The following is a 24,698-nucleotide window of genomic DNA, read 5'->3' as shown; positions in this document are numbered from 1 at the left end:
AGGTGAGGTCAATGCTAAAATCGAAGCAAAATTCTCAAAAATGAAATGTGGCATGTCTTAACTCTTAAATATTCAACCTTATATTTTGATAAATTATGATCCTATACATTAAGAATAGATGTGTATGGATATGTTAAATGAAATAAATGAATTGAAATGATTACTATACATTGACTGATGTGTTCAAAATGTAAGTTAACCTGAGTTGTTTTTAGGGATGCTCAAATTTCTATTAAAACCGAATTAACTGACCAAACCAATCTAATTTGGTTAATCGGTTGATTAACCGATCTAATTCGGTCAGAGATCAATTAATAATTTTTTGAAAGTTTATTTTAATTAATTCGGTTCAGAATCAGGTAATTAATCGAATTATCTGAAATAAATAATATATATTAGCAGCCCACCCAAGCCGCAGCCACTACCTAGCACAGGCCTCACTAACCCAACCTAAATAAACATTTAAAATCCAATCCAATCCACATAATTAATTTAATTATAAAATTAATTTATATTAAATAAATAATTTAATAAAAATTGGAATTCCTAAAAAACTAAAAATAACTCAGTAACTCACACCTATTTCGATATTTTTAATCTCCCAAAATTCCTAATCGCAAATACCTTCCATTTGCTAAAGAAGAGGTTCGTTTTTCTTTAAAGACATTTTCTATCCATTTACTAAAGATGTTTATCTTCGATAAACCATCACCGGAGATCATGGCCGCCCTTAAAATTGACGTGAAAGGAGTTACCTTCTCACATTTAGGGAAAATTCTCCCATGCTCTCCAAGCATGCACACATGTATGTTAGGCTACTCTTGTTTACTGTCTTCCAAACTAGAGATGATTTGGAGTGCATCTTCCTCAACAATAATAGAATGATATCCCAACACGTGCTTATTCACTCACCCACCATTCCTCCCTTTTCTTCTATAAATCATGTTCTTCTTGATTATTCGTTCCACGCATTGTTATTAAATCAATGGCTGAGCAGTACATAGTTGGAGTTGGAGCTGTTATAGCCTCTCTTTTGGGGTTCCTTTTCTTGTACTGCAATTCCTTCAAAGATTTAGGGAACTGAGAAAGCTAAAAAGAGCAGCTTCAATGGAGTTTCCAAAGGGGAACAGTGTAAAAAACTGGAAATAGTGAGGGTGTTGGCACTACGGATATTATCATAGTCGGCGCCGGTGTTGCCGGTGCTGCTCTTGCCTATTCTCTTGGAAAGGTCCCATTTTTTCTCCTTGTTCTTTATTTTGTTCTACCATGGTTTTAATCATCTTATATTCCTCTTCCAGCATATAACAATTACTAGTTTTTTTGGGAAAAATATCATGGTTACCTCTTACTAGGAGTCAAATTGCATATAAATTAGTCTCTTTATATTAGATCAAGTAGCAAATTGATCATTTCTATTAAAAATTTAATCCATTTTTACGATTAAAATTGGTGTGGTTGACAGAATAATCAAATAGTTATGCATAGCGCGTTGTACCTTACGTTAACATATAGGGACCAATTTTTAACTGTAGGAATTTATGGACTTTTTAACAGAGGGCTAATTTGCTCTTTGATCTATTGTATAGGGACTAATTTGTTCATTTTTTAGTAGAGGAGACAAATGCAATCCGATTCTTAGTACAAGGCCTCCATGATGCTTTTACCAATTTTTTGAGGAACAATTACTAATTAAGTTTGCATTTTATCATTATTATTTATACACATTTTATTATTATTGGTTGAAGTATTATAAGATAATATTTCGATAAGTTAATTTAATTTCACATGGATCTATGTTTATTTTTTATAATAAATTCAAATTTTAATTTGATGGCGAATGAAATATTCAATATTTTCTTAAACTGCACTGGTTCGATTGAGAATTGATTAGGTATTGGTCCAAAAGAAATAAAAATCACTTGATTCATGAATCAAGATAAACTGATTATATCAATGATTGAATTTGTTGATCCGGATTTTATAATTTTTGTTATTTTTATTTTTAATAATTTATTTAACTTAAATAAGATAAACAAATGGATCGAAAATTGATGATTTGACTAGTTTCACAGTCAATTTAGAAAACATCAAATATAGTATTAGTAACTAAGAATATATATATCAATTTTGTAAAAATAAAACATCGGTAATGACAATATATTGTAAAGAAAAAGAGAAATAAAAATAAAAAACACACAGATTTTTACGTGGAAACCCTTTCGGGGAAAAAACCACAGGCAGAGGAGAAGAAAATTATCTATGTCAAATTCGATTGATTACAAGAGGAGTTTCGACTACATCTATTTATAGGTTAATTCTAATCAAAGTCAAATATATTATGTTAACAAATGCTAAATATACTAGACTCATAAATACTAAATCTTCTAGAAAGAAGATATATTTTGTTTAACTTGACTTGCAAGCAATCTCTTAGAATTTGGGTCATACAACTCTAACAATTTTTTTATAATTGGTAAGGCACAATATGAAGTACTAATAAAAATAGCATATATAATCGAACTTGTAATGAGATTATTAAAAAATCTATAAATATGTTAAATAAATTTTGTAGGTCCTTTATTTATTAATTTTTATTTTTAAAAGATTTAATTGATAAATTACACCTAAAATATATCTAAATCTTTTTTGGTTAAAACTAATACTTAAACTATAATTCATTTAATGCAACATCAATAAATAATTCTGGTTTATAATATTATTAATATTAACATTAATTAAAAATTATAATAACATTTCAAAATTCCTTTTAAATCATTTAAAATTTTCAAAATATGATTACCTCAATCAAACATTCATTGAAAAATTTAGTTTCAAACTTTTTGCAATACATAAGCAAGAAATAAATATCATTTAATTTCTATAAGAAAATGTGCCAATTAAACATTAACGAAATTCAATAAGATGCAGTATTCAAGCAAAGTCAAGCATCAAAACAGTGTGACAACAAGAATTAATGCATGATCACATTATCAACATTTGCATATTAATGATATAAGTAATAAAGCTTATACAAATAAAACTTTGTTGAAGGTTAGATCAAAGATCCAAGACAATTGCCTTTCTTGTAAAACCACTAGCGTTTCTTCTGATCACTGCTCAAATATGGGGAAGGAACCACTGTAGTTGTAGTGGTTGTTGTTGCAACATAGAAGTTGGGATGATTTGCAGTGGTGATTCACATCGTTTAAAAATGGTGTATAAAAGTCTAATGCATTTTGGCACAACTTTGGCATATATCCTAAAGCCCCTTTTCTCTTGTGATGGAGAGGGCTTTTATAGATGAGGGGGTGCTTTTATATGGGTGACCTGGGCAGAAGCGCCCATCCAAATTCTGCACGAACTTAGAATCGAGTAAACAAAGTTGAGTCCGTGACACATTACGAGTGTTAGAATTGTGTGACCCAAATTCTAAGAGATTGCTTGCAAGTCAAGTTCAACAAAAATATATTTTCTTTCTAGAAGATTTAGTATTTATTAGTATAATATATTTATCATTTATTAGTATAGTTTATTTGACTTACTAATTTAGCCTATAAATAGGCTCTTTTACAATCTTAGAAATTAGAGACACCCATTAGATTAGAACTCATAACACATTCAGAGAATTTTGTGTTTACGTTTTGAGGGTTCTTTGTTTTTCGGGTTTTCGGGGTTTAGTTTTTATCTCTATCTTTTGTACTCTTCATTCTTTTGCCATTATAGTAAAATTATCTTTGCCCGTCGTTTTTTATCCTCTTTTGAGGGGTTTTTCCACGTTAAATTTGTGTGTTCATCTTCTCAATTTCTTCTACTATTTTTACTTGTTCGTTGCTTAATCGGGACGATCCTAACAAGTGGTATCAGAGCTAGTTTAACTTTCATAGATCAGCCCGTTCAGAGATGTCAGCAACAAGGTTTGAAATTGAGAAGTTCAATGGTGAGACAAATTTCAATCTGTGGCAAGTTCGGATGATGGCAATTCTAGTTCAAAATGGCTTGAAAAAGGTTGTTACAGGGAAAAAGCCTGAGAATCTTAATCAAACAGAATGGGAAGAGCTTGATGAAAAGGCCTTGTCTGCAATCCAGTTGTGCCTCGCGAATACAGTATTGCAGGAGGTATTGATGGAGAAGACCTCATTCGCCTTGTGGAAAAGGTTAGAAACTCTTTATGCGACTAAGTCTCTGGCTAACCGTTTAGTGTTGAAACAACGTCTATTTACGTTTCGCATGAACGAAAGTGAGCTTCTTAAAGATCACATCAGTCAATTCATTACTCTTTTAAATGATTTAAAGAACGTTGAGGTTCATATTGACGATGAAGATCAAGCTATGCTATTATTGTGCTTTTACCCTCTTCATACAAGTCTTTCGGGAGACCGATTTATGGCGAGACAAACTCTCGTTCAAGATGTGAAGGGTTATTTGTTGAGTAGAGACAAACTCGACAATGAGTTTGGTTTGAATAGCAAAGCAGATAGGCAAGCTTCCGTTTTGGTAGCATTAAAGAAACAAGACAAAAGGTGTCGCTATTGTAAAAAGTTAGGTCACTTCAAAGCAGATTGTTATAAACTGCGAAATAAAAGAGCTGCTGAGAGTAACGAGGAAGATGTAGCTGGTGCTAATTTGGTCAATGAAGGCGATGATGATTTCTTGTTAGTGTCAACGAGCGATAATTCCAAGCTTACGTCTGAGTGGATCCTAGATTCAGGATGTTCTTTCCACATGTGTCCCAATAGAGAATGGTTCTCCACATACAGTTCAGTTGAAGGTGGAGTTGTGCACATGGGAAACGATTCATCTAGTAAAATAATCGGTATTGGTACTGTTAAAATTAGGATACACGATGGGACGATTAGGACACTCTCAGATGTCAGGTATGTACCTGATTTACGAAAGAATCTCATCTCCTTGAGTATTTTAGACTTGAAAGGATGCAGAATCAACATCGAGTCGAGCGACATTAAAGTATCTCGTGGAGCTCTCGTTTTGTTAAAAGGTAAAAGAGCCGGCAGTCTTTATATTCTGGAAGGTTCTACAGTGACTAGTGAAATCGGACGTCCCTCGTCCGTTACGGAGTCAAAGTCAACTCATTTGAAGCGGAGGCAACTTGGTCATAGGAGGGAAAAATGTATGACCGTTTCGTTGAAGAGAGGTTCTCTTTTGGATGCAAGTTTTGAAAAGTTAGGGCACTGTATTCGTGAAAATCAGACCCGGGTTAGTTTTGATTTGGCAGTGCACAAGTCGAAGGCTAGAAGTCTTCCAGCTTCTAAGCATAGATTCGACTCAGTTAATTCCCTGCATAGTTCAAGATAGGCCCGTGGCGGGTTTTGGCAAAGATGGCATTGAAAAAATTTGTGTCAAGGTGGAGATTGTTAGAATTGTGTGACCCAAATTCTAAGAGATTGCTTGCAAGTCAAGTTAAACAAAAATATATTTTCTTTCTAGAAGATTTGGTATTTATTAGTATAATATATTTAGCATTTATTAGTATAGTTTATTTGACTTACTAATTTAGCCTATAAATAGGCTCTTTTACAATCTTAGAAATTAGAGACACCCATTAGATTAGAACTCATAACACATTCAGAGAATTTTGTGTTTACGTTTTGAGGGTTCTTTGTTTTTCGGGTTTTCGGGGTTTAGTTTTTATCTCCATCTTTTGTACTCTTCATTCTTTTGTCATTATAGTAAAATTATCTTTACCCGTCGTTTTTTATCCTCTTTTGAGGGGTTTTTCCACGTTAAATTTGTGTGTTCATCTTCTCAATTTCTTTTACTATTTTTACTTGTTCATTACTTAATCGGGACGATCCTAACAACGAGCTTAAGTATATTCTTCGATAGAAATTTTTTTAGCTAACTGGATATATAGTAAAAGCAGCATTAAGTATTCCTAAAAAGATTTTTTATCTTCGATGAATCATCACCAAACACCATGATCACCTTTAAAGCGGATATTGAAAATTCTCTCATGTGTTCTAAACTTACACTCTACCTGTGCGAATTGCAGAACTCCCCACAGTTAGTGATTGTCTTTTTACCTTGTCCCTCTTTAGTCCCACAAAATAAATAATTTAATTTGTCTTTTTCCTTTTTTTTTTTTGTTTCTTTTTGCGATAATAATGCATCCACGTAACATCATCACTGCATTGCAAAAAGTCCTTAGCTTTCATACTTGCCAATGCTTCTGTATTTTTCCGAAATTAAATTGTAATGAACCAAAAGAAATCGTCTATCACTACTTTTAGTTAAAATTAAATGAAATACGAAAGGACACAAAAAGTAATTGCCTACATAAATATATTACTTTTGTAGAGGTTATATTTATGATCTATATAGTATAATGTTGGGGTAAACTCGAGTTAAGAAACGAATAAGAATAAATAGAGAAAAATCGGATACAAATATTTACATGAAAAAACTCTTCTTAAGAGACAATTCATGGTTCAGACGACTAGTAAAAATAGAAAAGAATAAACGAATTGAGTTGTGAAATGAGTTCATGGATTTACCAAATTTTTAGGTCTTTACAAATTTAATTTGTCTTTTTCCTTTTTTTGTTTCTTTTTGCAATAATAATGCATCCTTTCTTTTTTTTTTCCATAACGTGTGGTGGAGGTACTTCAGTCATCAATCATATTTTTGCTGGAGAAATGTCTTCTTCGTTTCATTAATCATTTAGAGCATAAGCAATTACAACTTCATGAAAAAAAATGGGTATTCTTCCACCCACATAACATCATCACTGTATTGCAAAAATTCCTTAGCTTTCACACTTGCCAATGCTTCTGTTAGTTAAATTTAAATGAAATACGAAAGGACACAAAAAATAATTGCCTACATAAATATATTACTTTTGTAGAGGTTATATTTATGATCTATATAGTATAATGTTGGGGTAAACTCGAGTTAAGCAACGAATAAGAATAAATAGAGAAAAATCACATACAAATATTTACTTGAAAAATTCATCTTAAGAGGATAAAAAATCACGGGTAAAAAAAACTTCACTAGAATGGCAAATAACTGAAGAGGAGTACAAGATAGAGAAACAAAAAACAAATCCAAACTCAAAACACAAAGTTCTTCCGAAATTCCCAAAAACTCTCTCTTAATTATGTTGTTGAATTGATCTCTCTAGTGTTGCTAAAAGCCCTATTTATAGGCTGAAATCCATGTGAAAATATGACTAAAACATCTCTAGAATAATCAAAGTTAAACTAGAAAAAGATAACAAAGTTCAATTAAGAGATACAATTCGGTTTAGTAGATAACACATCGTCACGTCGTGACATGGCATATTGCCTTGTCGAGACGTCATTCTTCGCATCGTTAAGACATTGTCTCTTTCTCGTCCCGACGTTAACCCTATTTCATCTAAAATGTGAGGTATAGATGAGAGGGCCAAATGAGATTTCCAAACCACAATAATTTAAAATGTTTGATATATTATATATTATACACATTAAAAGATCTTATTGGTCGATTGTGGAGATTATTATATGCCATTGCACGCTTTTCCTCTATAAATGATGTTCTTCTTGATTATTCGTTCCATACATTGTTCTTAAATCAATGGCTGAGCAGTACATGGCTGGAGTTGGAGGTGTTATAGCCTCTCTTTTGGGGTTTGTTTTCTTGTACTGCAGTTCCCTAATCAGATTTAGGGGACTGAAGAAGCTAAACAGAGCAGCTTCAATGGGGTTTCCAAAGAAAAACAGAGTAAACAAAACTGGAAAGAGTGAGGGTGTTGGCACTGCGGATATTATCATAGTCGGCGCCGGTGTTGCCGGTGCTGCTCTTGCCTATTCTCTTGGAAAGGTCTCATAATTTCTTCTTTTTTCTTTATTTTGTTCTACCATTGTTTAATCATCTTATTTTCCTCGTCTAGCATATAACAATTACTAATTTTTTAGTAAAAGTATCATGTTCCTAGTAAAGTTCCTGTACTAAGATTAGATTGCATTTTATTCCTTTTACTCAAAAATGGGTAAATTAGTTCTTGTAGGATAGATTAAATAGAAAATTGGTATTTTCTGTTAAAAATTTATTCATTTCTACTGTTAAAAATTGACGTGGTGATGATATAACCAGTCAGTTACACATAGTGTATCATGTGTACCTCATGCTAACGTATAGGGATCGATTTTAAATAGTAGAAATGAATAGAATTTTAACTGAGAACCAGTTTACTTTTTAATATAATGAGACTAATTTACTATTTTTTAAGTACAGGAACAAAATGCAATCTGATTCTTAGTACAATGGCCTCCATGATACTTTAACCAAATTTTTTGAAAGGAACAATTACTAATTAAGTTCGCATTTTATTATTATTGGTTGAAGTGATATATGGGAAGATAGTATTTCGATAACTTAATTTAAGTTCACGTGAATTTGTGTTGATTTTTTGTAATAAATTCAAATTTTAATTTGATGGTAAAATGAAATAATCAATGTTGTTTTTGAAATTAGATTTAGAGTACTGGCTTGAGCTGGATTTTATATATTTTATATTTTTAATAATTTATTTGATTTATATAAAATGAACAGATTGAACCGAAAATCAATGATTTAATCAATTTAACTACCGATACGATTTAAAATAATAACTAAAATATATATTTGACTCTTTTAATTGATAACTGTGTAATATCAAGTAGTAGTTAAAAATATATAAAATCTATTTTGACAGTCCAATTTGATTTTATTTAATATAAATGCATATAAATATCTAAATTACTGTCATGTATACTGCCAGTGAAATTAAAAAATTCATAAGCAAGTTAAAAAAGATTTTGTATGTCCTTTATTTAAATATATGCTCAAAGTAGTTATAGTGTAGAAACAAGCTTGTACAAAGGCGGGGAAAAATCACGATAAGAAATAATATCTGAGTAAAAAACATACATGGTATACACACAGGATGGAATTAGAGATTTACATGTCACAATTGCGCATGATTAAACTCAAACTTGAGTGCTTAAGAACCCAAAGTCTTTGCATTAAGCAACAATGCCAAGATTTCATTGGCTTTCAAATTTGGATTTTAATATGATACCATATGTAACAATTCTTAACAACTTACATGTTACAGGATGGACGTCGAGTACGAGTGATAGAAAGGGACTTAAATGCGCCTAATAGAATGGCTGGTGAAAGTCTAATACCAGGGGGCTACTTAAAGTTAATTGAATTAGGCCTTGAGGGTAAACAAGAAAATCATAGATTTAAATAGTAGATGTAATATAATGTTATAATGTTATTTCTTTATAAAATTACTTATTTTACTTTTAAGTGTTGGTTCTATAGATTGTGTAGATGAGATTGATGCTCAACGACTTTTGGGTTATACTCTATACAAGGATGGAAAGGAGGCTCTCGTATCTTTTCCTTTGGAAAAGTTTCAATCTCATGTTGCAGGAAGAACATTTCATAATGGTCGTTTCGTTCAAAGGTTGCGGAAAAAAGTTGCATCTCTTCACAAGTACTTTCTCTCCCTCCTCTCAATCATTCTTCAATTTCAACATAAGACACCAGAACATTTTATCTTAAAGGATTAAGTGATTTGTAGTTTGTTTTAATTCATTGCTTCTGTTTAGACCTGTCAATTGAGCTAGTCAAGTCGATTTTGGGTCAAGTCAACCTAGATCGAGTCATTCGAGTTTTACAATTTTTGCTTAAATTTGGTTTTAGTGAGCTTAGATTCAAGTCATTTCAGGTTTGGGTTAAATTCGGGTTTGGACCGTTTCAAGTTTGGATTTGAGTCCTTTCGGGTTTAGGTCAATAGGGTTTGAAGCTCAAGTTTTTAGGGTCAGCTCATGATAGGTTCATGTCATTTTAGGTTGCAGTCACCTCGATTTTTTATCTTTTCAAGTTGCTTGTTTGGATCATTTTGGGTTTGAGTGGCCAATTTATGTTAGAGTAAAACGAGGTTAAGTTTAGAGGGATTCATGTTGTTGACCATTTATAGTCAAATCAAGGCAAGTTTAGGTTTGAATTGATCAAGTTATATTTTAGGCTTAAGTTAACATTGACAAGTTCACTTCTATTTGTATTTACTTGTTACAACAATTTATTATAAAGAGTACATTTGAAATTATACTTTTTCTTTAGAAGATCCAATTTGATGTTTTGATGTTATGATAATGTAGCATAAGTTTAGAACAAGGGACAGTAACATCTCTGATCGAAGAAAATGGTATTGTTAAAGGAGTGCAGTACAAAAATGAGAGTGGTCAAGTGTTGACAGCTTATGCTTCTCTCACAATTGTATGCGATGGTTGTTTCTCAAATTTGAGACGCTCTCTTTGCTATCCTAAGGTGAAAATGCTTGGGAATTCTTGTTAAATTTGTTCAATTATGGTTTATGTCTCTTTATTATGCTAAAATTTTATATTTAATCATTCTACTTTATTTTTATTTAATTTAAATCCATTTATTTTTATAATGTTATTGTATGTCCAAATTAATAATATTATTAGTTGCTTTTATTACAAATGGTACCTACTAATAACATTTAGAGATCAATTTTTTTCCAAATTAAAGCAAAGAGATTAAATTCTAATTTTAGGATAATAGAGGGCTAAATCCTAAATTCTATGCTTTGAGAAAATATATAAAGGTCTTTATTATTTTTGCAGGTTGATATACCCTCTTATTTTGTTGGTTTTATACTGACGAACTGTAACCTTCCAACTAAAAATTATGGAGCTATTATATTAGCACACCCTTCGCCAATCGTATTCTCTCCCATTAGCAGCACTGAAATTCGTTGCATGGTGAATGTTCCTAGTGAAAAGGTACCTTCAGTTTCCAATGGTGAAATGGCATGTTACTTGAAAACTCAGGTGGCTCCCAAGGTATATTTAGATCTTTCTTTTCTTCATTCATTAGGGGAATTTGGCTTAATTTATGGACGAACTGTATGGCTTATAATACATTTCAGGTTCTTCCTGAATTGTACGATTCCTTTATATCAGCAATAGAGAAGAAGGGTAACATAAGAATAGCGCCGAATAAAATTATGGCTGCTGCTCCACACCTGACTCCTGGTGCGCTTTTGATTGGAGATGCACTCAACATGCGGCACGCTATAACCGGAGGGGGAATGACTGTTGCTCTGTCTGATGTTGTAATACTTAGGGATCTTCTAAGACCCTTGCATGATCTATCCGATGCATCCACCATTTCTAAATATCTCGAATCTTTTTACACCCTGAGGAAGGTATTGTAGCTTCATGTTTTATATGCATTTTGAAAGTGAATGGCAATGATGAAAACGGTATAATTTTGCCCTTTAACTACATGCAGCCAATGTCATCTACAATAAATATACTGGCTAATGTCCTACAGAAGGTATTCAGTGCCTCGTCCAATCCTGCAATGGAGAATCTGCAGCACACCTTTTTGGGGTATTTGAGACTTGGAGGGATGTTTTCATATGGAGCATCCGCTATGCTCTGTGGTTTATGCCCTTCTCCATTAAGCTTAGCATTTCATTTCTTTTCGATTGCAATATATGGCGTTGGCCGATTGTTACTTCCATTTCCTTCTCCCAAACGCTTGTGGGATGGGGCTAAATTGCTTTGGGTCAGTATCATTACCAAACATTTATATATTAACATGATCTAAATATATAAGATCTTAAATATGATTATGATATAGATTCATATTAATACAAATATTTTCTTGTTTTTCAGGTGGCATCAAGTACTCTTCTCCCCTACATATACTCTGAAGGAATCAGACAAATGTTTTTCCCTCTAACTGTGCCAGCATATTATAGAACTCCCCTAAAAAGATCCCAAAAGAAACTTCATGCATTAATTAGCAGTGTTTGTTGGAACAATTCTATGTTCTTAACAAAATCTCACATCTGTTACTAGCATTCTTAAGTAGGATGGTTAGTCTTTTGTATGTGTGATGTTTAAAATGGTAAATAAATGAGCTGGCTTTTGCATGACTGAAACTCTAGCGCTTTGTTGGCGCAGTCCATGTTGAAGGTGAATTTGTAGCACTTTTATAAGAGATTTATTTTCAATAAATTTATATTGCCTAGCAAACAAAAATGAGTTAGCTTTCTAAAGTCTTTTTTATCTTTCTACATTGAAAAAGTTTCATAATTAAATATTTATTGAAAATATGAAACTGGTAATTTATTTGGTAACAAAGGAAGTGTTCACCCTCCTGCCTACCAAATTTGTGAAAAATAGTTTCTATATTTAATGAATTTAACCTTTATTAGGGCTATTCTGATTATAAAGGAATATTATTTTGATAATTGGATTGAGTCAAAATTTACCAAGATAATTCAGAGTATTGTATCTTCAAAGTATAAAGGTGAGGAAAATTATTTTGGGTCTTTTCGAATTTCTTATTTGAGTTATTTTTAGATTGATCAGGTTAAATGAGATTAAAGTGAAAGGGGTTCATGTCGTTGACTTTTTATAGTCAAATCAAGGTGAGTTAGGTTCAAATTGATAAGTTAGATTTTAAGTATAGGGACTAAAGTTGATCAAATTAAAGTGTAGAAGCTAAATTCATAACTTTTAGAAAGTGCAGGGACTAATAGCTGAATTCAACCATAATAATAAATAGGGAGAAAAAGCTATGAGCACCCGTCTGTTTTTCTTGAGGTATAACATTTGAAGACATTGATGCTTTTCACTGGAACCGAAAAACTCTGGCTACTGCACCCATTAAACACAAATTCAAAAAAGTAAAATATAAGGACTTGTTGAATTGAAATGATAAAAGAAAGAGAATTGGGTTTTTTTTTTCTCAGCAACCAAACGAGCTAAGAAATCTGAAAGGAAAGTGAAAAAGATATAACCTTGAATTGGAACTAGTGTTTGGCTTTTGAGTCAAAGCAGTCAAATGAATTGGTTCTTCTTTTTTTTTTTTTTTTCTCAGCAACCAAACAAGCTAAGAAATCTGAAAAGAAAGTGAAAAAGATATAACCTTGAATTGAAACTAGTGTTTGGCTTTTGAGTCAAAGCAGTCAAATGAAATTACTCAAATTCACCCTGTGGCACGTCATATAACACCCATTACTCTGTTTTTTTACCTTCAACCTAGATCTCGCATGTGTTTTTCCCTTGGGGTTAGCCGCTTTGCTCATTTAAGTAGTGTTTAATTGTTAACAAAGACCTCCATGGCAGCAACAAAGAAGCTTTCATCTCTTTTCCCTTTGTTGTCTCTCATTTGCTTCATCTCTTTCTTTCTTCTTCTCTCTATTTCCAGAAAAGCCTCCATTTCCTCTTCCACAACTCATCCCCAATTCCTCCGTTTTAAACCCATCGACGCCAATCTCACCACCCGATCAGACCCATCTGCAACCGGCGATTCTTCATGCGATTACTCCGATGGGTCATGGGTTTACGACCCAAATGCGGGATTTGATCGATACGACAGTAGCTGCAAGGAGATATTCAAAGGATGGAATTGCATTTTGAACAACAAATCCAACGGTAGAGACATTATTAAGTGGCGATGGAAGCCTCGTAACTGTGATCTCCCACCGTTCGATCCCCTCCAGTTTCTTCACACTTACAGAGATACCAACATTGGTACTTCCCCATCTCTGTCTCAAAGTTAGTTATTTTAAAGCAAATTAGGCCTTAATCAATATTCAACAGTGCAGGGTTTATTGGTGATTCCTTAAACAGAAACATGTTTGTATCTTTTTTTTGTACTTTGAAACGTGTGTCCAATGATGTGAAGAAATGGCGTCCTGCTGGAGCTGATCGTGGCTTTACTTTCCTTCACTATAATCTCACCATTGCTTATCATAGAACTAATCTTTTGGCACGCTATGGTAGGTAAGCTGCTTTGAATCATTTAGATAAATTCCAATTTAGTTTCTTTTTGTTTGTATTTCGTGGTAGGAACTGTATTGTTCTTGATTGTGTTTAATGCAGATGGTCAGCTAATGGAAATGGTGATCAGTTAGAAGCTCTTGGATATAAAGAAGGTTATAGAGTTGATGTTGATGTTCCAGAAAGCACATGGGAAAAGGCTCCAAGCTTCCATGATATACTAATCTTTAACACAGGACACTGGTTAGCCTTTTTCCCACTTCCATTAAAATGTTGTAGATCTTTTGGTGCCAATAATGTTATGGTACTATACCTTTTAGCACTATTTTGTTGTTTTTAGCATTTGGATCCGGTTTTCATGGTAGATGAAAATGACCATAAGTGGATTTTAATGACATGAAAACAAACTGTCAAAGTTGGACGCATTTTCAAATTATGTGCAAATATCAAACTTTTTGGCTTAAGCTGTGTAACTTGTGGTTGTGTTATAATATTATGTTGGTTGCTTCTTTTGTTGCCAATAGTATGGTAGAATTCCTTTATGTTCTTATTTGTTGTTCCTAAGTTGTTTTCTATCCTTTTTTCATGTTGAATGAAAATGACCAAAAGATGATTTTAATGGTGGTTTTTGAGTTATATGCAATCATCAAAGCTTTTTGACTGAAGCTATGTAAGTTGAGGTTGTTTTATAATATTATATTGATTGCTTGTTGAGGTATTTCGGTGCCAATAGTATGGTAGCATACCTTTATGTTATTGCTTGTTGTTCCTAAATTGTTTTTTAGCATTTCAATCCCATTTTCATGTTGAATGAGAACAACCAAAAGTTGATTTTAATGTGGTTTTTGAGTTATACGCAATCATCAAAGCTTTTTGGCTCAAGCTGTGGGACTTGTGGTTGTTTGTTGAGAAATTCTTGGTGCCAATAGTATGGTAGCACACCTTTATGTTCTTGTTTGTTGTTCCCAAGTTGGTTTTTAGCATTTCAGTCCTATATTCATGTAAAATGAAAATAACGAAAAGTGCATCTCAACGACATGACAAATTGCCATGGTTGGATGTGGTTTTCAAGTTATATGCAATCATCAAAGCTTGTTTGGCTCAAGCTGTGTAACTTGAGGTTGTCTTATAATATTATGTCGGTTGTTTGTTGAGATCCTTTGGTGCCAATAGCATGGTAGCATGCATGCCTTTATGTTCTTGTTTGTTGTTCCTAAGTTGTTTTTTACAATTTTGATCCTATTTCATGTTCAATGAAAACGACCAAAAGTTTGTTTTAATGTGGTTTTTGAGTTATAAGCAATCATCAAAGCTTTTTGGCTCAAGCTGTGTAACTTGTGGTTGTTTTATAATATTATGTTGATTGCTAGTTGAGGTCTTTTGGTGGCAATAGTATGTTTTTTAGCATTTCGATCCTATTTTCATGTTGAATGAAAACGACCAAAAGTGTTGGATGTGTTTTTCGAGTTATATGCACTTATCAAATCTTTTTGGCTCAAGCTGTGTAATTTCTGGTTGTTTTGTAATATTATGTTGGTTGTTTGTTGAGATCTTTTGGTGCCAATAGCCTGGTAGCATGCATGCCTCTATGTTCTTATTTTTTGTTCCTAAGTTGTTTTCTAGCATTTCGATCCTATTTCCATGTTGAATGAAATGACCAAAAGTGGATTTTAATGACATGACAAATTGCTGTTGTTGGATGTGGTTTTCGAGCTATATGCAACCATCAAAGCTTTTTGTCTCAAGCTATCTAACTTGTGTTATATATTTAAGTTGGTCCCTGGCCACAATTTCTTGTTATTCTAGTCCATATATTTCCATTGTTGTAATCATAGATTTCCTGACATAGATTAACCATTTTGATTGTTCTTTAATAGGTGGTGGGCTCCTTCGAAATTTGACCCAGTTAAGTCACCCTTGCTTTTCTTTGAAAAGGGTCTACCTGTAATCCTCCCATACCTCCTGATCTTGGCTTGGATAAGGTTTTAAATCACGTGGTATGTTATTGCAAATGGTGTTTGCTACTATTGTTTTTACAACGCTCAGCTTACCTTCTTAGTTCTTACTGATCATCAATTGGCAGATACGGTTTGTGGAGAAAACCATGCGACCGGATGCAATTAAATTGTTTCGCACGCAATCACCAAGGCATTTTGAAGGTGGTGATTGGGACCAAGGTGGTTCTTGTCAGCGGTTACAGCCTTTGTTACCCGAACAAGTTAGTATCTTTCATTTGGCCAAAAAATTGTTCATCTGTTGGTTTGTGTCCACTCCGGACCAAGGCTGAATTGATTATATCCGTTTTCAGGTGGAAAATCTCTTCTCGTTGAAAAACAACGGGACGAATGTGGAGACAAGGCTTGTGAATCAGCACATATACAACGCCCTCAAGGGGTCTAACGTCCACGTCTTAGATATTACCCGCATGAGTGAGTTCAGAGCTGATGCTCACCCTTCCACAGCCGGAGGAAAGAAACACGATGACTGCATGCATTGGTGCTTGCCGGGAGTTACAGATACATGGAACGACCTGTTTGTAACACATTTAAACAGTCTTAAAATTTGAAACTGATTTTATTATTACTAAACATATTTTTGTTCGGTACATTTTGGGTTAGGATCGGTTTGGAATTCAAGTCATTTGAGTCATCTCGGATTCAGGTTTGAGTCATTAGGACTGTACAAATGCCAAAGAACTGATGTTTATCTACCAAATAGTCCCAATCCCAAAAACATATGTGTACCCAACTCATCTGGTTCGTTGTTATTACAAAAAACAACCTAAAACGACAGCACCCCCAACCAAATCCATATTAGACGACAAAGTTTAGGGTTGGCTGCCTCAGCTCTTTCCTTGGCTTTTTGATAGAAAAGCCGACAAGCATCCATGATTAGAATCCGTAGCCGTAGCCAATGCCACAAAAGCTGCTGCATCCTCCCTGCATGTCACGTGGTGCAACCCTACTTATTTCCACTTCCGGTTTGGGCTGTTGCTGGTTTTTTGTGATTGAATAAAAGGGATTGTTGGCATTTGGTGAGGGAAGTTTCTTGAGCTTGATCTTACAATAACATGGACAAGTAGAAGAAAGTGAGGACCTTGAAATTTCAGGGCCGAATGGACCCATTGTTTTTTCTTTTTCTTTTTCCTAGTTTTGGTGGGAGAGTTTAGCTTCCAATATCAACTTGTGAGTTACTAACTGTCCAGGTTACTGTCTAAGTTCATCCAAAATTTGGAAGAGTTTGAACAAAAATATTAAATTTCGAAAATGGACTTGGGCAAAGACAATAATGGGTTGGGCAATGGGAGTTGATTGTTAAGCCATCATCATATTGAATACAACCAACGAGTAAAACAATGAAGACGACAAGTTGTTTCTATGCTACACCTTTGTCGTTTACAGACCACTTTCGTCTCTTTCTCCTTTCAGATTCGGTTTTTGTAACAATCTTCATGTGAGGATTCATAATTTTTTTTACTCTAAGACCATGTCATAGAGCTCTCAACACACCACACGTATTGCTTGATATATTTAATTGTTACAATGTCAGTGTGCCTTGGAATCGTGGGTTGTCGACTAACCCCGCAACTCATCTGGTTTATAACTCTGACCACACAAAGTATCGGTTCGAGCCGAAACTCATCTCTTAATCTAGTGGTATTGGATGAATTTTTCATAGGTTTGAATCATAATTGTGATGTGTAATTTAGAAACTCGAGTTAAAAGTGTGTAAATTAATTGTAAAATTACCTAAAATAATAATAATTTTATCATGATTCATAATTTATAAAAAAACATAAAATAAAAATTGAAAACCAAGATGATAGTAATCTAATTGTTTAAGTTTACTAAGTAAGCAAATAATATTTTCATGTCCCGATTGAGTCTTAGTTTGATTGGTATGGACATTATGTAGGGGGACGTAGCTGCACTAAAACACATTATTCTCCTATTTATGAGTTGAGAAAGGGCCATGGGTAGTTCTAAACATTGTGTCAAAAAAAAATAGATACGATCCGAACCTCTAATGTGATTGTTCAAAACAAATATTTTCACGGATAAGCGTGATTTAGATAATAAAAACTTTAAAATGTTTCCAAATAAAATAATTTTATTATTATATTTGAAAAAGGAAAATACATCACTAAAAATAAGGACTGATTTTTTGTATCAACATATTGACATTAAATCTTCTGTGCATCTAAAGATTTCTTAAGAAATATAAGAAAAAAACAATACAAATCATATAAAATTTCTTTTATTCAATGCAAAATCACTTTTAAGATTCTCTGAAATATATTATTGAGCAATATTAGTACCGAAATTATCAACTTTATGATAAAAATATGAATAAATAAATAAAATTATACAAAATTACGGGTGGGTTTAGATGGACGGTTGGGTGCGTGCATTAGGTGCTGTACATTTAGTTTACTTTTTGACCCATACTATAATATCTAATCTTACAACCACCGTTTTTTTTACACTAATCGCAGGTAAACCCACCACCCGTCTAAACCCACCCTATATAAACAAAGATGTAAAGCTACAAAATAATGCAGTTAAAGGTATAAAAAAAACTAGCTTCATTTATATATGATCATATATAGATCTATATTGTTCATAAAATAATTAAAAACTAAGCAGATTAAGTTTATAATGTAAAATAATAGCCACAGACATACCTTCAATGATGAATAGAGAATATTTAATAATCCAAGTCATGACCATGACCAAAATTAAAACCTTCAACACCTAGATTGAAATCCCCGTACCCGCCGGTGTCTCCGACGGCAAAGCCACTGTTTTGGACGGCGAAACCGTTGCCCAAACCATCAGGATTAGCCACCGTCATGGCAGTCGACATGGCAAAAACATCTCCCATCAATGTACTAGCCCTATTAGCCACATTATTCCTTAACTCCTCCAAGGCTTTAGCATATGCTTCAAGTTCCTCAATTCCCATATTATTATCAATAGGGTCATCCCACCAAAACAGTCCCTTCATTTTTCTCTCTTCCTTTTCCTTTTGGATCTCCTTGCTTCTCTTTTTTTCTTCCTCAAGTTTCTCCAATGTCTCTCGGCTCTCCTCGTTGAACTCTTCAAGACATGGAGCAATGTCGTCACCAGACATCATCAAACCATCAGCATGGTTAGGGTTTTTGCTAAGGTAACGCTCCAATATCATGTCGATATCGGGGTGACCAAAGCAAAACGGCTTTCCTTTGGGAGAGAACACGATGATGCCGATGTTGCAACCACATAAAATGCAAAGCTCGCTCGCTTTCTTGAACAAACCATTGCGGCGCTTGGAGAAAGTCACTTGGCGGCTGCTTTCGTTTTCGAGTTTCTTTATCTGAATCTTCTGGCGACCCCTAGTTGCCTTAGTGGTGGTGTTGCTGCTTCTGGTTTGATTTAGAGATACCATTGTTATATCCTACTATGTCTTAGAAAAAAATGGTATTCTTCTGAAAGGAAGAAAATGTATAAGATTATATCCAAATTAAAGCAATTATATATATGGTAAGTTGAATTTTTAGGAGAATCGGTCCAAATTTTCAACTTAGTATTAAATAAAATCCTAAAATTATTATCTCAATATTCTCTTTTCAAACTATATAAGTAAGGTTAATAATATTAATTAGTATAATGATCATATTTTGTTCACTTTTTCTTCTTTAAATGTTACTCAAAAATATCAAATTAATTTTTACTTAGGGTGGGTGCTGTGTGTTTAGCAATCAAATGAATTGGTTCTTTCTTTTTTTTTCTCAGCAACCAAACAAGCTAAGAAATCTGAAAGGAAAGTGAAAAAGATATAACCTTGAATTGAAACTAGTGTTTGGCTTTTGAGTCAAAGCAGTCAAATGAAATTACTCAAATTCACCCTGGGGCACGTCATATAACACCCATTACTCTGTTTTTTACCTTCAACCTAGATCTCGCATGTGTTTTTCCCTTGGGGTTAGCCGCTTAGCTCATTTAAGCAGGGTTTAATGGTTAACAAAGACCTCCATGGCAGCAACAAAGAAGCTTTCATCTCTTTTCCCTTTGTTGTCGCTCATTTGCTTCATCTCTTTCTTTCTTCTTCTCTCTATTTCCAGAAAAGCCTCCATTTCCTCCTCCACAACTCATCCCCAATCCCTCCGTTTTAAACCCATCGACGCCAATCTCACCACCCGATCAGACCCATCTGCAACCGGCGATTCTTCATGCGATTACTCCGATGGGTCATGGGTTTACGACCCAAATGCGGGAGTTGATCGATACGACAGTAGCTGCAAGGAGATATTCAAAGGATGGAATTGCATTTTGAACAACAAATCCAACGGTAGAGACATCATTAAGTGGCGATGGAAGCCTCGTAACTGTGATCTCCCACCGTTCGATCCCCTCCAGTTTCTTCCCACTTACAGAGATACCAACATTGGTACTTCCCCATCTCTCTGTCTCAAAGTTAGTTAATTTAAAGCAAATTAGGCCTTAATCAATATTCAACAGTGCAGGGTTTATTGGTGATTCCTTAAACAGAAACATGTTTGTATCTTTGTTTTGTACTTTGAAACGTGTGTCCAATGATGTGAAGAAATGGCGTCCTGCTGGAGCTGATCGTGGCTTTACTTTCCTTCACTATAATCTCACCATTGCTTATCATAGAACTAATCTTTTGGCACGCTATGGTAGGTAAGCTGCTTTGAATCATTTAGATAAATTCCAATTTAGTTTCTTTTTGTTTGTATTTCGTGATAGGAACTGTATTGTTCTTGATTGTGTTTAATGCAGATGATCAGCTAATGGAAATGGTGGTAAGTTAGAAGCTCTTGGATATAAAGAAGGTTATAGAGTTGATGTTGATGTTCCAGAGAGCACATGGGAAAAGGCTCCAAGCTTCCATGATATACTAATCTTTAACACAGGACACTGGTTAGCCTTTTTCCCACTTCCATTATAATGTTGTAGATCTTTTGGTGCCAATAATATTATGGTACCATACCTTTTTGCACTATTTTGTTGTTTTTAGCATTTGGATCCGGTTTTCATGGTAGATGAAAATGACCAGAAGTAGATTTTAATGACATGAAAACAAACTGTCAAAGTTGGACGCATTTTCAAATTATGTGCAAATATCAAACTTTTTGGCTCAAGCTGTGTAACTTGTGGTTGTGTTATAATATTATGTTGGTTGCTTCTTTTGTTGCCAATAGTATGGTAGAATTCCTTTATGTTCTTGTTTGTTGTTCCTAAGTTGTTTTCTAGCATTTATATCCTTTTTTCATGTTGAACGAAAATGACCAAAAGATGATTTTAATGGTGGTTTTTGAGTTATATGCAATCATCAAAGCTTTTTGACTGAAGCTATGTAAGTTGAGGTTGTTTTATAATATTATGTTGATTGCTTGTTGAGGTATTTTGGTGCCAATAGTATGGTAGCATACCTTTATGTTATTATTTGTTGTCCTAAATTGTTTTTTAGCATTTCAATCCCATTTTCATGTTGAATGAGAACAACCAAAAGTTGATTTTAATGTGGTTTTTGAGTTATATGCAATCATCAAAGCTTTTTGGCTCAAGCTGTGGGATTTGTGGTTGTTTGTTGAGAAATTCTTGGTGGCAATTTATATGGTAGCACACCTTTATGTTCTTGTTTGTTGTTCCCAAGTTGGTTTTTAGCATTTCAGTCCTATTTTCATGTAAAATGAAAATAACGAAAAGTGCATCTCAACGACATGACAAATTGCCATGGTTGGATGTGGTTTTCAAGTTATATGCAATCATCAAAGCTTGTTTGGCTCAAGCTGTGTAACTTGAGGTTGTCTTATAATATTATGTCAGTTGTTTGTTGAGATCCTTTGGTGCCAATAGCATGGTAGCATGCATGCCTTTATGTTCTTGTTTGTTGTTCCTAAGTTGTTTTTTACAATTTTGATCCTATTTCATGTTCAATGAAAACGACCAAAAGTTTGTTTTAATGTGGTTTTTGAGTTATAAGCAATCATCAAAGCTTTTTGGCTCAAGCTGTGTAACTTGTGGTTGTTTTATAATATTATGTTGATTGCTAGTTGAGGTCTTTTGGTGGCAATAGTATGTTTTTTAGCATTTCGATCCTATTTTCATGTTGAATGAAAACGACCAGAAGTGTTGGAGGTGTTTTTCGAGTTATATGCCCTTATCAAATCTTTTTGGCTCAAGCTGTGTAATTTCTGGTTGTTTTGTAATATTATGTTGGTTGTTTGTTGAGATCTTTTGGTGCCAATAGCCTGGTAGCATGCATGCCTCTATGTTCTTATTTTTTGTTCCTAAGTTGTTTTCTAGCATTTCGATCCTATTTCCATGTTGAATGAAATGACCAAAAGTGGATTTTAATGACATGACAAATTGCTGTTGTTGGATGTGGTTTTCGAGCTATATGCAACCATCAAAGCTTTTTGTCTCAAGCTATCTAACTTGTGTTATATATTTAAGTTGGTCCCTGGCCACAATTTCTTGTTATTCTAGTCCATATATTTCCATTGTTGTAATCATAGATTTCCTGACATAGATTAACCATTTTGATTGTTCTTTAATAGGTGGTGGGCTCCTTCGAAATTTGACCCAGTTAAGTCACCCTTGCTTTTCTTTGAAAAGGGTCTACCTGTAATCCCTCCCATACCTCCTGATCTTGGCTTGGATAAGGTTTTAAATCACGTGGTATGTTATTGCAAATGGTGTTTGCTACTATTGTTTTTACAACGCTCAGCTTACCTTCTTAGTTCTTACTGATCATCAATTGGCAGATACGGTTTGTGGAGAAAACCATGCGACCGGATGCAATTAAATTGTTTCGCACGCAATCACCAAGGCATTTTGAAGGTGGTGATTGGGACCAAGGTGGTTCTTGTCAGCGGTTACAGCCTTTGTTACCCGAACAAGTTAGTATCTTTCATTTGGCCAAAAAATTGTTCATCTGTTGGTTTGTGTCCACTCCGGACCAAGGCTGAATTGATTATATCCGTTTTCAGGTGGAAAATCTCTTCTCGTTGAAAAACAACGGGACGAATGTGGAGACAAGGCTTGTGAATCAGCACATATACAACGCCCTCAAGGGGTCTAACGTCCACGTCTTAGATATTACCCGCATGAGTGAGTTCAGAGCTGATGCTCACCCTTCCACAGCCGGAGGAAAGAAACACGATGACTGCATGCATTGGTGCTTGCCGGGAGTTACAGATACATGGAACGACCTGTTTGTAACACATTTAAACAGTCTTAAAATTTGAAACTGATTGTATTATTACTAAACATATTTTTGTTCGGTACATTTTGGGTTAGGATCGGTTTGGAATTCAAGTCATTTGAGTCATCTCGGATTCAGGTTTGAGTCATTAGGACTGTACAAATGCCAAAGAACTGATGTTTGTCTACCAAATAGTCCCAATCCCAAAAACATATGTGTACCCAACTCATCTGGTTCGTTATTATTACAAAAAACAACCTAAAACGACAGCACCCCCAACCAAACCCATATTAGACGACAAAGTTTAGGGTTGGCTGCCTCAGCTCTTTCCTTGGCTTTTGATAGAAAAGCCGACAAGCATCCATGATTAGAATCCGTAGCCGTAGCCAATGCCACAAAGCTGCTGCATCCTCCCGCATGTCACGTGGTGCAACCCTACTTATTTCCACTTCCGGTTTGGGCTGTTGCTGGTTTTTTGTGATTGAATAAAAGGGATTGTTGGCATTTGGTGAGGGAAGTTTCTTGAGCTTGATCTTACAATAACATGGACAAGTAGAAGAAAGTGAGGACCTTGAAATTTCAGGGCCGAATGGACCCATTGTTTTTTCTTTTTCTTTTTCCTAGTTTTGGTGGGAGAGTTTAGCTTCCAATATCAACTTGTGAGTTACTAACTGTCCAGGTTACTGTCTAAGTTCATCCAAAATTTGGAAGAGTTTGAACAAAAATATTAAATTTCGAAAATGGACTTGGGCAAAGACAATAATGGGTTGGGCAGTGGGAGTTGATTGTTAAGCCATCATCATATTGACAACCAACGAGTAAAACAATGAAGACGACAAGCTGTTTCTATGCTACACCTTTGTCGTTTACAGACCACTTTCGTCTCTTTCTCCTTTCAGATTCGGTTTTTGTAACAATCTTCATGTGAGGATTCATAATTTTTTTTGCTCTAAGACCATGTCATAGAGCTCTCAACACACCACACGTATTGCTTGATATATTTAATTGTTACAATGTCAATGTGCCTTGGAATCGTGGGTTGTCGACCAACCCCGCAACTCATCTGGTTCATAACTCTGACCACACAAAGTATTGGTTCGAGCCGAAACTCATCTCTTAATCTAGTGGTATTGGATGAATTTTTCATAGGTTTGAATCATAATTGTGAAGTGTAATTTAGAAACTCGAGTTGAAAGTGTGTAAATTAATTGTAAAATTACCTAAAATAATAATAATTTTATCATGATTCATAATTTATAAAAAAACATAAAATAAAAATTGAAAACCAAGATGATAGTAATCTAATTGATTAAGTTTACTAAGCAAGCAAATAATATTTTCATGTGCCAATTGAGTCTTAGTTTGATTGGTATGGACATTATGTAGGGGGATGTAGCTGCACTAAAACACATTATTCTCCTATTTATGAGTTGGGGAAGGGCTATGGGTAGTTCTAAACATTGTGTCAAAAAAATAGATATGATCCGAACCTTTAATATGATTGTTCAAAACAAATATTTTCACAGATAAGCGTGATTTAGATAATAAAAACTTTAAAATGTTTCCAAATAAAATAATTTTATTATTATATTTGAAAAGGAAAATACATCACTAAAAATAAGGACTGATTTTTGTATCAACATATTGACATTAAATATTTTGTGC

The 24,698-nt window shown here is 34.1% G+C and overlaps 3 protein-coding genes and 1 pseudogene across 4 annotated transcripts; 3 read left to right on the top strand and 1 right to left on the bottom strand.

Moving 5' to 3' along the window:
- The first annotated feature begins 978 nt into the window (after positions 1-978).
- On the top strand, positions 979-11,962 carry LOC105784925 (squalene monooxygenase SE1). 2 transcript variants are annotated; one of them, XM_052629086.1, is made up of 8 exons: positions 979-1,228; positions 9,098-9,209; positions 9,313-9,487; positions 10,155-10,323; positions 10,644-10,862; positions 10,949-11,227; positions 11,314-11,592; positions 11,703-11,962. In XM_052629086.1, exons 2-8 carry the CDS (start codon positions 9,149-9,151, stop codon positions 11,886-11,888), a joined length of 1,368 nt encoding a protein of 455 aa, XP_052485046.1. In that variant the 5' UTR covers positions 979-1,228; positions 9,098-9,148; the 3' UTR covers positions 11,889-11,962. The 2 variants fall into 2 exon arrangements, with proteins under 2 accessions (XP_052485046.1, XP_052485045.1); XM_052629085.1 differs by lacking the exon at positions 979-1,228 and adding an exon at positions 7,480-7,821.
- Positions 11,963-12,190: 228 nt separating this feature from the next.
- Positions 12,191-17,037, top strand: LOC105778892 (protein trichome birefringence-like 13; annotated as a pseudogene).
- A 1,473-nt stretch (positions 17,038-18,510) lies between these two features.
- Positions 18,511-19,356, bottom strand: LOC105785083 (agamous-like MADS-box protein AGL61). Its single transcript, XM_012611019.2, has one exon. The coding sequence runs from the start codon at positions 19,245-19,247 to the stop codon at positions 18,528-18,530; it is 720 nt and encodes a 239-aa protein (XP_012466473.2). The 5' UTR covers positions 19,248-19,356; the 3' UTR covers positions 18,511-18,527.
- On the top strand, positions 19,346-23,181 carry LOC105785082 (protein trichome birefringence-like 13). Its single transcript, XM_052629089.1, is given in 6 exon segments — positions 19,346-20,249; positions 20,326-20,503; positions 20,603-20,743; positions 22,387-22,507; positions 22,594-22,728; positions 22,819-23,181. Coding segments are annotated over 6 exon segments (1,248 nt in total). The 5' UTR covers positions 19,346-19,834; the 3' UTR covers positions 23,077-23,181.
- Positions 23,182-24,698: the final 1,517 nt, after the last annotated feature.

Source organism: Gossypium raimondii, chromosome 4 (genome assembly GCF_025698545.1).
Source record: "Gossypium raimondii isolate GPD5lz chromosome 4, ASM2569854v1, whole genome shotgun sequence".
NCBI classification, from domain to species: Eukaryota; Viridiplantae; Streptophyta; class Magnoliopsida; order Malvales; family Malvaceae; genus Gossypium; species Gossypium raimondii.
This window is presented reverse-complemented; position numbering and strand designations above follow the sequence as displayed.

Bases quoted from the DNA above. Each gene is read 5' to 3' on its own strand.
- LOC105784925 (XM_052629085.1), top strand. From the start codon at position 7,576: ATGGCTGAGCAGTACATGGCTGGAGTTGGAGGTGTTATAGCCTCTCTT. The intron at 9,210-9,312 runs GTAAACAAGAAA...TTGGTTCTATAG, and splicing joins AATTGAATTAGGCCTTGAGG to ATTGTGTAGATGAGATTGAT. The intron at 10,324-10,643 runs GTGAAAATGCTT...TTATTTTTGCAG, and splicing joins GCTCTCTTTGCTATCCTAAG to GTTGATATACCCTCTTATTT.
- LOC105785083 (XM_012611019.2), bottom strand. From the start codon at position 19,247: ATGGTATCTCTAAATCAAACCAGAAGCAGCAACACCACCACTAAGGCA.